The sequence below is a fragment of the Centruroides sculpturatus genome, unplaced genomic scaffold (genome assembly GCF_000671375.1).
Source record: "Centruroides sculpturatus isolate CEXI.00-Female unplaced genomic scaffold, Cexi_2.0 scaffold114, whole genome shotgun sequence".
NCBI classification, from domain to species: Eukaryota; Metazoa; Arthropoda; class Arachnida; order Scorpiones; family Buthidae; genus Centruroides; species Centruroides sculpturatus.
The window spans coordinates 440380-457814 of NW_019384417.1; the positions used below are offsets into that span (position 1 = coordinate 440380).

The 17435-nt window shown below is 31.3% G+C and overlaps 2 protein-coding genes across 2 annotated transcripts in view; both read right to left on the bottom strand.

Moving 5' to 3' along the window:
• Positions 1 to 17435, bottom strand: part of LOC111619216 — a 52788-nt gene that overhangs the window by 25158 nt on the left and 10195 nt on the right. The window contains exons 2-3 of the mRNA XM_023360903.1: positions 2858 to 3029; positions 1995 to 2050 (exon numbers count right to left, since the gene is read on the bottom strand). Of these exons, the coding sequence (XP_023216671.1) occupies positions 1995 to 2050; positions 2858 to 2897 (96 nt within the window). The 5' untranslated portion in view covers positions 2898 to 3029. The remainder of the gene's footprint in view (positions 1 to 1994; positions 2051 to 2857; positions 3030 to 17435) is intronic.
• LOC111619217 lies at positions 8069 to 9958 on the bottom strand. The gene is made up of 3 exons (XM_023360904.1): positions 9852 to 9958; positions 9720 to 9775; positions 8069 to 8554 (listed from the first exon to the last, which is right to left on the bottom strand). The coding sequence occupies exons 1-3, from the start codon at positions 9895 to 9897 to the stop codon at positions 8069 to 8071; spliced, it is 588 nt and encodes a 195-aa protein (XP_023216672.1). The 5' UTR covers positions 9898 to 9958.

Sequence of the window (17435 nt, forward strand, 5' to 3'; positions counted from 1 at the left end):
AACCATTTGCTTAATTACAAATTTATTTTGTAACGTAAATTTCTAGAAATATATACACTCTTTCACAACGTAATTAGTACTTGGAAAACTGGAAACCCTCGTAAGGCGCTATTCTTAATTGCTATTAGCTCATTGTCATAAATTAAACTTACGTTTCTGGAAATATATATTATTATTATATCATTTGTAAATTTTTAACACTACTTTTATGATTCAACTGGTTTTTAAACAGCGATCTAGCGAGTTACGTAATTACTGTAAGATTATATCACAAATTTAGATTACTTTCTCGGAATTAAAAATTGCCAACTTTTTTCCTATTCTTTTCGCTTTAAGAAGGGTTTTATTATACTCATCGTAAAGTCTGTTCTGGCATTTATTCCCCATCGTGCATTCTCTAATGAGTATAGAATAAAGGCCACAATTAATGGCCAGGTGAATAAGGATAAAACAGACCATTCCTAAAAAATCATAATTGTTTTTAACCGCCTTAAAGCGGGATCTACTAAACTTCGAACACTATGTATATTTATCGAATAAATGACATAAAATTGCTACCTTTTCTGGGCCCTTCCCGCTTTTTCTTCCATACAAACTATCAAACAAGCTGGTAACTGCAACGTAAAGGAAGTACAGTACATTAAAACAGCTCTTCAACGTTCTCTCTTACGTTAAAAGGTATTTACCAAAAATTATGAATAAAGGAAACAAAGAATCAACTTCATCGTCAAATGCTTAATTATGATCTACGTGTTTACTCGAAAAAATTTATATAATTGCCATGTAAACTTTTATAAAGTGGCTTGTCAGTCAGGATTTCCAGATGTATTCATACAATTGTATTTGCAGCACCTATACCCTTCTACCATTTATTATATTCTTTAAAATATTTTAATTTTATTTATTAATAAATATATTTTAAAATTATAATTACAACTGTAAGATTTTTTAAAGATTAAGGTTATTTGTTTAATTCATTTAAATACCTCAATAATGGACCATGAAGTTATTGCGGTGTTATANCATTCTAGGATTAGTCAGGAACTTAGACATAAGTTTAAAAGATGTACAGAAAAATAGAAGTATAAATGAAAGATGAAAATAAACGAAATTCGCTTTTTTAATATTATATTACACAAAGTCAGAAAGGTGAAAAATGTCAATTCCGAATGAGAATCCAACTTGGACACTTCTGGAAGACGGTGGGATGGACGTGGCGGTTAAATTGAAGTAATTTTTTAAAAAATAAACTACGATTCCCTGCAAATTAACAATTTACAAGAATTTTTATGTATTTTTAAGTGTATATTTTCTATGAAAAAATAAAAGGAAGAAAGGAGGAAATTTTATACATGCAATAATAAACTCTAAATCTATACACAATCTTTAGTACTAACTTATCAAGAACATATCTAATTTAGTATAATGTATTTAACCATTTGCTTAATTACAAATTTATTTTGTAACGTAAATTTCTAGAAATATATACACTCTTTCACAACGTAATTAGTACTTGGAAAACAGGGAACCCTCGTAAGGCGCTATTCTTAATTGCTATCAGCTCATTGTCATAAATTAAGCTTACGTTTCTGGAAATATATATTATTATTATATAATTTGTAAATGTTTAACACTACTTTTATGATTCAACTGGTTCCTAAAAAGTGATCCAGCGAGTTACATAATTACTGTAAGATTAGTGTCATAAATTTAGATTACTTTCTCGGAAATGATACTTCATAAAAATGGCCAACTTTTTTCCTTTTCTTTTCGCTTTAAGTGGGATTTTATTTTACTCATCGTAAAGTCCGTTCTGGCCTTTATTCCCCATCGTGCATTCTGTAATGAGTACAGAATAAAGGCCACAATTGATGGCCAGGGATAAGACAAACCATTCCTAAAAAATCCTAATTCTTTTTGACTGCCTTAAAGCAGGATCTACTAAACTTCGAACACTATGTACATTTATCGAATAAATGACATAAAATTGCTACCTTTTCTGGTCCCTTCTCGCTTTTTCTTCCATACGAACTATCAAACAAGCTGGTAACTGCAACGTAAAGGAAGTACAGTACATTAAAACAACGTTCACTCTTACGTTAAAAGCTACTTACCAAAAATTAAGAATAGAGAGAAAGAACGAATCAACTTCATCGTCAGATGCTAAATTATGATCTACGTGTTTACTCGAAAAATTTTATGTAATTGCCCAGAGCCGTAACTAGCCATTCCTGGGCCCTGTGCAAGAATTTGCATTTAGGCCCCTTAATTTATTTGGTTTTGGGAAAATAATAAAACAAATACATTACAATAGATTTTTAATAAGATTTATTTTAATTGAATTTTTCTGGCTTCGTTACACCTTCATAATTAATATTTTTAACGATATTGTATTCTATTGAAATAATAGAAATATTGGATAATCGTTTTTGTCCGCTAGTTAATCTTAAATAATTTTTAAGTTTAACTTGCTAAAACTTCTCTCGCACGAAGCAATAGAAACGGGAAGAGTTAGAAATATTCGAAAAGCGACATTGACAGTGATATTTGGGTAAGACTCAATTAAACCAAAATCATGAAGAACCTGTAGAATATTAAGCGGAGATGCAGTTTCTATATTTTGTATAAGAGTCGTTACTTCAAAATTAAAACTTTTAATTTCACTTGTGAAGTTACTTTTTTAAATCTTTGCTATATTTAATAGCGAGATCTGCAGCCGATTTTTTTAATCAGCAACACTCGTGTATTGTAAAGACGAGCCACAGAGAAAGCAAAAATCGTCACAGATAGTTTTCATTTTTTCATAACGCCGATCTATTTGACACAATAGAGTGTCAAGANGTTAAAAGCTACTTACCAAAAATTAAGAATAGAGAGAAAGAACGAATCAACTTCATCGTCAGACGCTAAATTATAATCTACGTGTTTACTCGAAAAATTTTGTATAATTGCCACGTAAACTTTTATCAAGTGGCTTGTCAATCAGGGTTTCCAGATGCAATTTATACAATTGTATTTGCAGCAACTACCTATACACTTCTACCATTTATTATATACTTTAAAATATATTTATTAATAAATATAATTAAAATATTTTAAAATTATAATTAAAACTAAGATTTTTTTAAAGATTAAGTTTTTCTGTTTAATTAGTTCATTCATTTAAATACCTTAATAAAGGACCACGTAGTTATTGCAGTGTTATAATGCACTGGCATTATAACACTGCATTTATGTGTTATTACCATTAAAATTTAAAGGAAATTAAACTTAACTGTAATAAAAATATATGCTTATATTTTATTCTCTGTTTATAAATAAAGAAGACAGAAAATATAAATGTCTACAACTATATAATACTACAGCAAAAAATACTAGACCAACAGAGGAGAGACCGAAATGAATACCTGGATTTAGCATAATTAATAAAAATTTTTGTGGTGTGTCAATATCCATATCTAATGGTTATTACAGCAAATTTTATAATTCAAAGAGAAAAGCAATTCTCTTTGCAGGGATCGTCAAGTGTTAGATAGAGCAAATGTCGAATGGCGCACGCTAATGAATGTGGCATAGACAAAAGGTCAGTTGGAGATATAGCTGAAAGATCAAGGGCATGTAATCTGTGAAAGGGGTTTTAATTAATTAACTCCTTCTGAGCCGCGCTCGAGTGTGACTCGAGTAACATATACAAAATTAAAGTAAACGTTATTTTTTATATTATTAATAATAATTAATTAATTAATAATATGAATTTTCAATTACATTTACTTTCTAATTTCATAATAACTAAAACTGTAACATTTACCTTCGAAGCTTAAAAAACAGTTTAGAAAAAAATTCAGGGGCCATTAATTAATGATGAATTAATTAATAATTCTATTTAAAACATATTTATTATTTAATTAAATTTTACTTTCGAAAAATATTACGTAATTTATGTAAATGACTCGTTAAAAGCGAATGTTTCATTTTGTTTCGAGTGTTGTTTCGTATTCGTTTATTTTTATATTTTTAAACGATAATGGCTACAATAGAGCAGATTACAGAACAAAACGGTCATAGAGGTAAACAACATATTGAATATTTTCGGTTGTAGACACAATTTAACTACATGTAGCTTTAATAGGCTATATTTTTATTATTTATTTAAAGGTAAAATGATAATTAGTCAATGCAGAATTTGTTATCGCCAGGCTTGGAATGATTATTACGGATGCGAGGCGTGCAAACGTTGTCTTCAGTTTGTCTTCAGAACAATCATTCATAGACGTTGCTACAGATGCCCTATAAAGGGTAAGTGCGAGTCGGTTTATAAATGTAAATTTTGTACTTTACAGACGTGTTATATGAATGGTTTAAAACCGACGAAGTTTGGAATACATTCTCGAGGATATTATTTAAGGGATAAAGAAATTCTGCTACGTGAAGTTCAAACTAGAGTAAGAAATTTGCTATTAATAATTACCTTAAAATTCTATTAGAACAGTAGAAGTTCGTTAATGCGGTATTTAGGAAACCAGAATGGTGTGTGATTACTGAATATTCAGAGAGATAACTACTGCTAAGAGCGGTTAAATGACGTCCTTGAGAGTTTGGTACTCTTTCTACTGAACAGATTTAAAATTGGTAATTTAAATTCCATTACCATTTGAACGTAAGAGGGATGACATCCAATGCATAGGAACCTTCACTATATTTTACTTTAGAGACTAAAATATCTGGTAATAAGCAAAAATATTTGCAGTGGCGAACACTGCACGAATTTTTGTATTTTCGCAAAATTCAGAAAGTTTCGTTTAATCTGAACATTTGAGACATTTGGCGTGTTGCCTGGTAAAGCAACTTTAATACATTTGGATAAGCAAACCAGTGACATAGCAGGTTCATTTGAAACAGGCTTTTTAATTGACTTTAATTGAGCTGCTCTAACAAGCAACGCGCCCATTGAGGTACGTTTTACATCAGCAAACGTTGCTGTTATTATTCTGATTTAATCATACGCAGTCTTCAACCAGTCTGGACTTCATACAGTGCATGACAGTGCATGGACTTCATACAGTTCATATTGTACCACACTCAATTCCACCTAGGATCATTTACATACGACGTGTGAAATTTCCATTTGCGGAATACTGTCATTCCGCGATTTCCCTATTATGGGTTGACAAATTAACGAACTTCTACTGTAAGTAGTCATCGTAATTTAATTTACTATATTTTTTTCAAGGAACCGAATAAATTTTCCTTACTAGTCATCCTAAGATTTAAAAATTTTCTTTACACAAGACTAAATGATGATTTTGTATGGATAATAGAAAATATGCCGATAACAGCATCAGACAGAATGGTAGTTTTTAAATTAATAATTTAAATTTAGTCGTCTTTAAGAAATGTTAATAGAATCAAGCCCTTAACTGCTTTTACAGGTACACGTATATCAGGTGAAAGCTATAATCTTGCAGATCGTACAAGAATCACTTGGTACTCACGATGTTCTTAAACTGGAAAATTATTATCTCGATCCGTACAAATGTGAAATCGCACAATTGCAATACTTGACAATGAAGATTTTGAAACTGATGCGAATGATGAGAGAGAGATTTTCCAATGGAAAAATTGATTACGAAACGAAGATCCATTTAATATATTTTGAAGGTATTTACTATTCACATTAAAATTTTTTTTTTCATATCTTAACTATGAACAATAAGCAGCTTAAATTTAGGTTAAATAAACAATAATATTTAAACTAATCAAACTATATGATTAGTGAGAGCAGTTAGTAGAAGTTTACATTTTTATACGAGAAAATATGCTTTTACTTTTGCTTACTTTTAGTAAGAAGCTTTTACTTTTCTTACTATATTTAGTAAGAAGTTTGTTTTTGTTTGTAGTAAATTATTTTAATTTGATAAATAATCTTGAATAATAAAAAATAATTTTCAGGGCCAGGAAAGAATCGTGTTGTTCGTCACGAAAAGCTTCAACAGCAATTAACAGAGATTGCTTTTTGGATGAAAGTCTGCTTCAGATATATAGAAGAATTTTCTTAAATGCCGATTGTTGTAAACAGGTTTAACTTTTAGAAGACATTTTTAAAGAATTTTATTTCTTTGTTTTATTATAATTGATTTTATATCGAGATATTTCTGACATTGGTACAGATTTCGATATAATTCAACAAGAATTAGTAACAATCATCTGATTTTATTGAATATGTTAATGACTATAATAAGAGTATTTAAATAAACTTTAAACTTGTATACTATAAAATCTATGTACATAAGAAACGTATATCGCTTTTTAAAATAGATAGCAATCTGTTAATTACATTCCTGGTTGTTATATATAACAGAGGAAAATTAAAATGACCTCCACCCAAGATTTTTACATTCGTCGGATTAGATATCCTAAAACGTCTAGAACAGCAAAAAATTTTGGGGGTAATTTCTGCATGTATGGATGCTGGTGTGTGTGAGAGAGAAAGGCACGATTTTGTTCACCCTATTTGAAGATCAATAACTTCTGTGCTTTTTGTCGAAATTTTCTGTAATTTTGCTACATGGTTTGTTTTTTGGGGGGCATTAGTCACGTTAAATTTTGGTAATTAAAGGTCGAAGAGGTGGGAAGATAATGGGGATCGTGTATATCTCCAGTATTGTCAAATGTCATGACAATTTTTGTTATTAGCATTTAAAATTTTATATCTAACTGATCCCTACCCTTAAAATAATTTTTTTGCTATTTTACAACAGTTACAGTAGAGCGTCGTTTATTTGAATCAATTGGGGACTGGGGTTGTTCGGATAACTTATTTTTCGGATAACCGATTATGTACGATAAAATATATTAACCTATCCCGTGTTGAAATTTTTCTCCGTTGCGTGTCGCTTTGCGTTGAATTTTCGTGGATGTTAAGCCTAACGTAAACTTTTTAAAATAATAATCGCGGCTATTGTATCGTTAAAAATTATTTTTTATGTTTTACAAACGAAATACATTGAAAAATATAAAAACAAATAAAAATTATACTTTAGGCCGACTGGAATTCTTTCGGATAACCGACTTTCGGATAAACGACACTCTATTGTAATAAAATCTTTTTATATTTTTAAAATGTCATAACAGATGGCGTTACCAAATGTCTCAAGAAAGTTAAGCAACTCGTTGCTGGATTTTTTATTTGGTATGGCGAAACCAAATAAATTATTAACCAATTATTAAAATATTACTGTATTTTAATAATAAAATTTAAATTTTACCATTTTTAAAATGTATCACGGGAAAGTATTGTAATCGTATTAAGTTGGACTCTCCGACATTTTTGCAAATCTCGAACGTTGTGCGATCAGTGGTACCAAAAAAATAATAATAAAGCAGGACATTCCATATATACGTATCTATTGTGTATGAGTGTGTATTGGCATTTATTTCTAATTATTTTCAATAGATTAGATTTAATGAATAAATTGCTGCACCTTCATATATATCTAAGTAGTAATTTGGCATTTTTACTTGGCATAATAATTTATCATTATTTCATGAGTTTGGTAATAACTTCTATAATAATCTATAAATTCGTGGTTCGTCGCGCCTAAACAACGAATAGTCACGTAGAGTTTACCGGGTTCTCTTCACGTGTCTAACAATTAGGGTGCAGTTTACCATAGAAAGTCCTTCTGGATGGCACCTCCTTTTTACAGATTGCTCGAATATTGAGTTGCCTTAATTCATCAATTCAGTCCAATCTACTTTTCGTATATTGTGTATACAGTAGAAACGCGATTTTCCGAATTTGGTGGGACCAGTAGTCAATACAAAAAATCGTCTATTATTTATTTTATTTTATTTTAATATTACTTCTTTATAGGTTTGGTTTCATCGCCCATAGTAAATTTAAAAAATTCGTAAGCAATAAATACTGTAGTATTCGAAGGTATTGTATTATACTCTGTAGTATGTACAACACTGCGGGTTCTAGATTTTTAAAAATTGTTTCGGATAATCGAGTTTCCACTACATTAAACAATTTCAAATACATTTTTTAAACCGTTTTATTGTAATTCTATGAAAGAGTTTTCATAGATATGATGAATAGATATGAATCAAGATTAAAATAAACACCTTTAATTAAACCTAAGGTTTTCTCAGTGAAGTTAATTTCGTCATCTCGAATTTCTGAATCATTAATTAATTTATTATTCAGAGAATTTTTTACTTCGTACAGTTGTACAGTGGAATCTCTTACATCATTTTTATTAACTTGTCGAATTACATGTTTCTCAAGTGCTTCAAAAATATGTTTTGCTGGAGTGTATATGTTCTTAACGTTTTCCTCTGTTACCGATTCGTAATCTTCATTTAGTTTCTTGGCTTCTGCAGTCAAAGCATCTACCATACCAGCAATTTCTCTGCTGTTTAATTGTGTAAATGGCTTAGTATACATCGTTCCGATCACAGGCATATGTCGCATGAAATCATACATAGTAGGATATTTCTTGTGTTCAATAAATTCTTCTTTGCTTATGCAATTATCGCATTGACAATAATACTAGAAACAAATTTCTCGTAAATAATAATACTTTCATCGATATCACATAAATAATACACACCTTCAATATTAATTGAATACATATTTGAAGAATTAATTTGTAATCTACATAAAATATCTTTAGGAATCATAGTACTTGAGGGAGAAGAGGTATTAAGAAGAATCCAGGAAGTAGTAGTAAAGTGCCATTCTAGGATTAGTCAGGAACTTAGACATAAGTTTAAAAGATGTACAGAAAAATAGAAGTATAAATGAAAGATGAAAATAAACGAAATTCGCTTTTTTAATATTATATTACACAAAGTCAGAAAGGTGAAAAATGTCAATTCCGAATGAGAATCCAACTTGGACACTTCTGGAAGACGGTGGGATGGACGTGGCGGTTAAATTGAAGTAATTTTTTAAAAAATAAACTACGATTCCCTGCAAATTAACAATTTACAAGAATTTTTATGTATTTTTAAGTGTATATTTTCTATGAAAAAATAAAAGGAAGAAAGGAGGAAATTTTATACATGCAATAATAAACTCTAAATCTATACACAATCTTTAGTACTAACTTATCAAGAACATATCTAATTTAGTATAATGTATTTAACCATTTGCTTAATTACAAATTTATTTTGTAACGTAAATTTCTAGAAATATATACACTCTTTCACAACGTAATTAGTACTTGGAAAACAGGGAACCCTCGTAAGGCGCTATTCTTAATTGCTATCAGCTCATTGTCATAAATTAAGGTTACGTTTCTGGAAATATATATTATTATTATATCATTTGTAAATTTTTAACACTACTTTTATGATTCAACTGGTTCCTAAAAAGCGATCCAGCGAGTTACATAATTACTGTAAGATTAGTGTCATAAATTTAGATTACTTTCTTGGAAATGATACTTCATAAAAATGGCCAACTTTTTCCTATTCTTTTCGCTTTAAGAGGGATTTTTTTATACTCATCGTAAAGTCCGTTCTGGCCTTTATTCCTCCATCGTGCATTCAGTAATGAGTATAAAATAAAGGCACAATTGATGGTCAGGTGGTGAGAGATAAGTTAGACTATTTCCAAAAAAATCCTAATTCTTTTCGACCGTCTTAAAGCAGAATCTACTAAACTTCGAACACTATGTACATTTATCGAATAAATGACATAAAATTACTACCTTTTCTGGTCCCTTCCCGCTTTTTCTTCCACACGAACCATCAAACAAGCTGGTAACTGCAAGGTAAAGGAAGTACAGTGCATTAAAACAACGTTAACTTCAACGTTCTGTCTTACGTTGAAAGCTACTTACCAAAAATTAAGAAGAGAGAGAAAGAACGAATCAACTTCATCGTCATATGCGTAATTGTGATCTACGTGTTTACTCGAAAAATTTTGTATAATTGTCACGTAAACTTTTATCAAGTGGCGTGTCAACCAGGGTTTGCAGATGTATTCATACAATTGTATTTGCAGCAACTACCTATACCTTTCTACCATTTATTATATAATTTAAAATATTTTAATTTTATTTATTAATAAATATATTTTAAAATTATAATTAAAACTGTAAGATTTTTTAAAGATTAAGGTTATTTGTTTAATTCATTTAAATACCTCAATAATGGACCATGAAGTTATTGCAGTGTTATAATGCCAGTCATTTATGTTTTTTTTATCACTAAAATCTTAAGAAAATTAAACTTAATTGTAATAAAAATATAGGCCTATATTTTATTCTCTGTTTATAAATGTCCCGTGTACAGTTATGTTAACTGCAAATGCCATATTCGACTTTCATGACTAAAAAAGAGTAGTTAAATCAAATTTATTGCAAACATTAAGCAAAATAATTAGTTTAACAAAGTTTAGTTAGTTCTTCATCGTTGTATATTACATATGCAAACTTTCAAGAAGTGTAATATATTATTATATATATTCAGTAAAGTGTACTGTTCTCGAGGTTGTATCGGTGTTTCATCGCCATATTACTTCTAATAACATGGCAATGAGACACTGATACCTCCACTCAGTGTCAAATTCGTTTTTTAAAGAAATTTGAATTTCACTGGTAAAATACATATAAATTATTAATGTATAGAAAAAATTTCTATTGAAATAATATTAAGCAAAGTTAATCCATTGTAAAACTGTATAAAATAATTGAAAAAACAAGTTACTAATTTTGTAACTTTGCTTAAAATTGTATAAAATGCGTACAAGTTTTTCTTCAGGGAAAGTTTAACTGTTTGTAATATTATAGCTATTAACAAAATAATTAATTATTAAAGAATTTAACAAATATTAGACTATAAGCTGTAGCAAGTTGGTACCATCTTCCCGACGCCATATTGAAACATTTCGTGATAGTTTGCGCTAAAATCGCTTTTACATATTGCTGTTATTTTACTAAAAAACGTTCCATTTTTCTAAACTAAAATTGTAAATTATAATTGACAGTTAAATATTTAAGCTTACTTTACAATAAAAATAGTAATTACTTATATTTTACTTATAAAAAGTTTGTGCTTAATTCCAAAGAACATACAACCAAAAGAGAATAGCAAGCAATCAAGTACTAACTTGCCATACAATTTTATTTTGGCGACAGTTTATGGTCTGGGCACCAGAGATTCGCCAAGACGCGTTTCTATCAGCCAATAACAGTTCATCTGGTAGTCACGTGAGAAAATACAATCACGTGGTGTTTTAATGGCGGAAATTCGATGCAGTTAACCGAGATAACTAACATCAGAATAAAGAGGAAAGATAATAAATTTAACACAAATTCTACACAAATATTCATATATAATTTAATTCAAAGAACAAAACAACCGAATCTTACTCGAAATAGTATTCTTTATCGAGGAATAAGCGTATTTTTTACATAAAGAACTGGTCTTTATCAATCCAAGAAAATATCACTAATCCAAAATCTTCGTTCGAATCTTCGACAAAATCTTCTAACTAAATAAAGCATGCCGTACAAAACAAAATTTGTAAACACGTGGATAGCGACAATATCGGTATCGTTCGCCATGTTGAATACTGAACGCATGCGACGAAATGTAAGAGGATTGCCGCCGCGTGGCGACACCGCTTTTCCTTGCCGCGCCGCATGTGTGCATCCAGCTTAACTGTGTACCAAATTTCAAGTTTCAACTCCTAACCGTGCTGAAATGCTCACGACGAAATACTCCTATACACGCGCGTTATCAATCGTAGGATAAATGTACTAAGCCAGAAATCTTCGCGGGAGTGTATTAAAAAACTTCCCAAAGTTTCATGGCAATCGGATAAATGGTGTAGTAATGCATGAAGAACAGACGGACAGACAGCCAGACATACATACATTCATTTTTATATATATAGATTATGGCCAAACCCGTAACGGTCTATAACAGGGGCTGCAAACCTACGACACGCCTGGTAAGAGATGCACGTGGGCATCTGGCACCTTACCTAGCATAGAATTTCCATTCATCATCTGTCTTTTTTAATTATTCTTTTGATTTATCACCTGATCATCGTTATTTTCAATGAGCTTTTTCACATTTATTCCAATTAAAAGATATTCGTTTTATTTCTTTAATCTTTAAAGCTAAGTATGCTTACAACGTGGTACGCAGACTGAAGAATATTCACCATCCTGGCTATAAAAAAAACTAAGTAGAAACAAAGAGTAAAAGAACTGAAACACCTCGCTTAATAGAAAATAATATCAATTATTAAATTTTACAAAAATTGTTCTTAATATATATTTACAGTCGACCCCCCTATAAGATAACAGATACGTTCCATTTTTTAGGAATCCGATTTCTTACGAGTCGTTCCAATCAAAGCATGACATGTGTAAAGTTTACGGACTACGGCTGATTGAAAGGTTTTCTTCCATATAATTAATCGATTCCTAGACTAATTCGACTCAACATTTTCAAAACACGTATATTTTTTGGGAATAATCTGTATAAACTATGCTATAAACAAAAAATTGTAGGATTACTTACCGAGTATGCACCACTCGACAACCCCATTGCTAAAGTTTGTTTTCGTCGCGAAGAAGCCACGGCCGATTTCTAATAACTTATTTTTCTGCGAAAACTTCGTTGAACTTCGGAGTCATCATTAATATAAATAATTTTAATCGCCGTTGAATAAGAAATGTTTCTTTCACAAGAAATGTATAAAATTACAGTACTGTATTAGACTTACGGTACCTAATTTACATACTGTACAGACGATAGTTAGCGTAAAAATCTCCGTAGCGTGGCGCCACGCTAGACGGCGGAAATTATATATTTAATTANGGTTTTAAAATATTTATGTTTTTACTTCTTTTATTTCTTAATTTTTTCTATACTTTTTGCAAGGTTTATTTTTTAATTTTATAGTTTTAATAGTTTTACATTACGATTTTTACACTTAGTTATTCCAGTTGTCGCCATTACAGTTTTATCATTATATAAAAGACTGAATAGGGGCATTTGACCCGAAAATATATTTTATTTTATAAAAAAAAAAAAAATAGAAAATAAAAACTTAATAGAAATAATATCAATTATTAAATTTTACAATAAGTTTTCTTAATATATATTTATTTTCATAAGGTTTTCAGTATTCACGTTAACAAATTAATCATCGAATTATCAGACTAATAAGGAAAGGGTTGATGTTTTTATTTGCATTTGTATCATCTATGGAGGAAAGTATATTATTATATAATAGATTATTGAATTAATTATTTGTTATTTTTAATTGCCTATAAATTTTTATATTGTTAATTTTATTAAGAAATTTCTTACTAATCGGCTACAATAGTTTTGATAAAAAAGACAACAAATTAGGTGTTAGACACGTAAAGAAGACCCGGATAACTTTCCGGATCAAACCTGTTGGTGAAGCGCGAATCCTCGGCCACTTGACAGTTGTTCAGTGGTTTATTCATTCTTGAGTAATCCTTCTTTCTTCCATTCTAATCGGCTTGGTAGACTACCAACCCATTGAACTAGGGGAAGAGAAACAGACTTGACCGCCTATGAATAATTCCTGAAGTTCTATATCAAGACTTGGAAACATCCTCCGGAATGTCATTCTGGTGTGTCATCAAGCCATCAAAGTGAGCGTTAATATCATAGAGTTCGAAAAAAAATAAAAATAATCTAAGGAATTTATAATATTGTTTCAACACTGCCACTTAGCATGAAAATATACAAATATTCTTTATGCCTTGTTCAACAAAAAATTGGCACCATATTAAAGATTGTTATGCTCGCAATCTTGGATTTCTCAAAATAGAGTTTATAAAATACACAAAAGTTTCGGTTCAATACTATTACCCAATTGTTAGAAAATTTTGCCATACCTCTTTCAATATAACTTCCTTCTATAGATGCATTGTATGGATACTGACAGAAGCTAAACACTTCTATCAGCATCCATGCTACTGTCAATACTGTCCTAGAAGTGATTATTATGATTTTGGAAGAACTCCCTTAGCTCTGTTTCTTTTTCTGCTGCTGATGGAAGGTGTAACCCTGCATTTTAGAACAGTTAAGTCTGCGAAAGAAAAATCAGAAGGGTGAAAAAATTGGAAAAATTTCCAAACTTTTTCAATGTGTCATTTTCTTGGTCATATATTCGTAATTTAGGAATAACCGAAACACAGGAACAATGTTATGGTGAAGGTCACAGGACTACTCCTGCTATTGTAAGATTATTGTGTGGGAATACGGACGACGGGTCAAGACCCTCTAATCGTCAGATCTGACAAAGCCATTCATTGACAAAGTGAACGCACTTGAATGAATGGCTGAATGGCTAACAGAATTCGAGTGGGAGGTCGCGGGGTTTTGCAATGAGATGTCGGCAATTATAGGAAGACACTGAGGAGGTCATTAATAAATTCCAAATAAAAAATTTAATAAAGTAAAACAGAGAAAGAAATAAAATACAGTAATGGGGTAATATTTGGGATTTATTGTTACCTATTCACCGAGAGAGAGAGTTTACAAACAAATTATATTATCTCGTTGGACATCTTCCTTTCATGATATGTTACAGGCCGTAGAACGAACTCTATGTATCGTGGATAAAGACGACGTGGAGAGTGGTAGAGCTGGCACCGGACACTTGGATGGAAACAGCTTTCTAGGTGGCAATATCAATGTTTGGACGAACTGCCTCGAGCGAGTGAAAATATGCCTTTTTATCTCGATTTTCCCCCAATCACCACCCGAGAAATTCATCAGCTGACGGGAAGATCAGATGTGTTAATAGGCCAGATGGTGTGAGAAAATCGAGAAATGAAACTGAATTTCCCCTTTTTCTATAAAAGTAAAATTAGTCAGCGGTTTTTTTTTCAAGATGTTTACTTTTTGTATCTTTTATTACATTAAATAAAAATATTTAAAAATCAAAAAGAAAATTTTAGAGGATTTTCTAATTATTTACTTGGGGATTTAAATTTTAAGCAGATTTGTTTGGAAAATGATAGGATTTATTCAGCTGGTTTTAATTGCTTGCCCTACAAAGCAGAACTGTTAAGAATTTCAACGTGCCTTTCCTTATTAACATTCTGAACTCTATAAATGAATTTGATGTTTGCTCCTGGTTCAAATCTTGTTAATTCTTATCCGTCAAAATTCTCTATACAAATTCGATCCTACTGCGCAGAGGCATAACTAAGAAGGGCGAAGGTAGACACGTGCTGCAGGCATCGACTTCGAAGATTACAAAACGGATTCGTAGATTTTTTTTTTTTTAAATCTACGGACCCAGGGATCGTCAAGTGTTAGATAGAGTAAATGTCGAATTGCGCACGCTAATGGATGTGGCATAGACAATAGGTCAGTTGGAGATATGGCTAAATGATCAAGGGCATGTAATCTGTGCAAGAGGGTAATCAATACAGTTGTAAAACGACCTTCGTAAATGTTATATAATTTTTAAAAGGATTTGGCTGTAAGAGTGAGAGTTCAAAGCATTGTGGAAGCATTAAATTCTTAGAATAAGGTAATGCAATATTTGGACGATCTGTCTATTGTAAACTGAACCCTATTTAGGTGTTACACACGTGAAGAAAGCCCGGAAAATTTCACATGGCCAGCCCGTTGATCAAAAGCGAACCTGCGACCAACTACCAGTGTTTTGTGGTTTTATCCGCTCGGCCACTGCTAGTCACAAGAAAGTATTGAATAAGGGAAATCCTCAAGTTTGAGCCAATATGACATTTCATCTCTAGAATTTTCGGATGAGGGCAGACATCCAATCTATAATTTTCTGGTGCTCAGTGGAAGTATGAGCGCAAGTGTAGTTTTCTGTAATAGTAACGTACCGTCGAGAGAAAAGGACATGTGTTTTGAAGGCATTTGTTTACTCGTATAAATATGGACTTGAAGAAACTGGCACTCCTAAAAAGTTTTGTTTATATTTGACGTTACATCTATTAATAACATACACAAAATTAAAGTAAATAATAATAATTAATTAATTAATAATAAGAATTTTCAATTACATTTATTTTCTAATTTTATAATAACTAAAACTGTAACCTTTGAAGCATAAAAAACAGATTTTAGAGAAAAATTCAGGGACCATTAATTAATGATGAATCTATATATATAATCGAGACGGATTGATAATGATAATGATAATAATAATAGGCGCAGAGCCCAAACGGTTAGGAGTTCAAAGTTGAAATTTGGTACATAGTTAGGGTACGTCACGAAAACGCACACTAAAAAGGGATTTTTCGAAATTCCCCCCGGGGGAAAAAGACAGGATTAAGGCTTAACGCTTTCATCAACAATGGAAGTGTTACTTAACAATGGAAGTGTCAAGTAACAATGAAAGTGTTAAGTAACAATGGAAGTTTTAAGTAATAATGGAAGTGTTAACAATGGAAGTGTTATGTAAGAATGGAATTGTTAAGAGAAAGCGACGTGCAAGACGCAGATGCAGATTTTTCGTTTTTGCGGGAAATCGAACATATTTTTAGACCCATCTAAAAATTCTCTAATCAGTCCTGAAACAGGGGGACCCAATTCTTGCATTCGGTGAAAACGGGTAAGGTTGACTCTAACGTAATAATGTTAATCTTCCCTATCGTTACTTTTTCCCGAGCAACGTCGGGCCAACCTGCTAGGTAGGCGCGGTTTTGTTTGTATTACTTTTGCCTTATTCCATATAAATGCAGTTTATATGGCCTTTTGGTATTCTTCTTTTGGTAATCTTCACGTGGAGCAGAAAATAGAAAAAGGTACAAAGAATGGAAAGTCTATGCTAACTGCTTAGTATCCAACAATGAGAAGTACAGATCATTTAATAAAACAGGTTAATGCGACTGACAAAACAAGAATTTTTAGATTATTTGTCTTTTTCGGTATCTGATAGCAAAAGTTTATTTCTAAGGGACCGTCCATAAATTACGTAAGATATTTTGGGGTGGGTGGGTGTCAAGGACTTCTTACGATTTCTTACTCGGGGGTAGGGGGTAATAGATCTCGTCTTACGTAATATTCTTAGTTTTATTTTTTTATCTTGTTGAGTGGTGGAGTTTTGAACTTAAGCTTCAATTTGACGGTTTCTATTAAGAACGCTCGTTGTACCAATGCCATCTTGTGTGACGTGATAGAATAATAACGCTAGCAGACTCACGCTCTACACATTTTTTATTATGGGAGAAAGGCCGTGTGATGGTCATGGGCGTAGCCAGAGTTTTGTTATGGGGGTCCTAGTGGAGGCCAACCTGACACAAAATTGAATTATTTCAAATTATTGTTCATTATTGGGCACCGAGCAAGCCGTTCACCTTTTTTCAGTATTCAAAACTTTTATTTTAGCTTTAGGTGTTTACAAATCGACTCAACACTTTTTCGGCTGTGATTTCCTGGGGGGG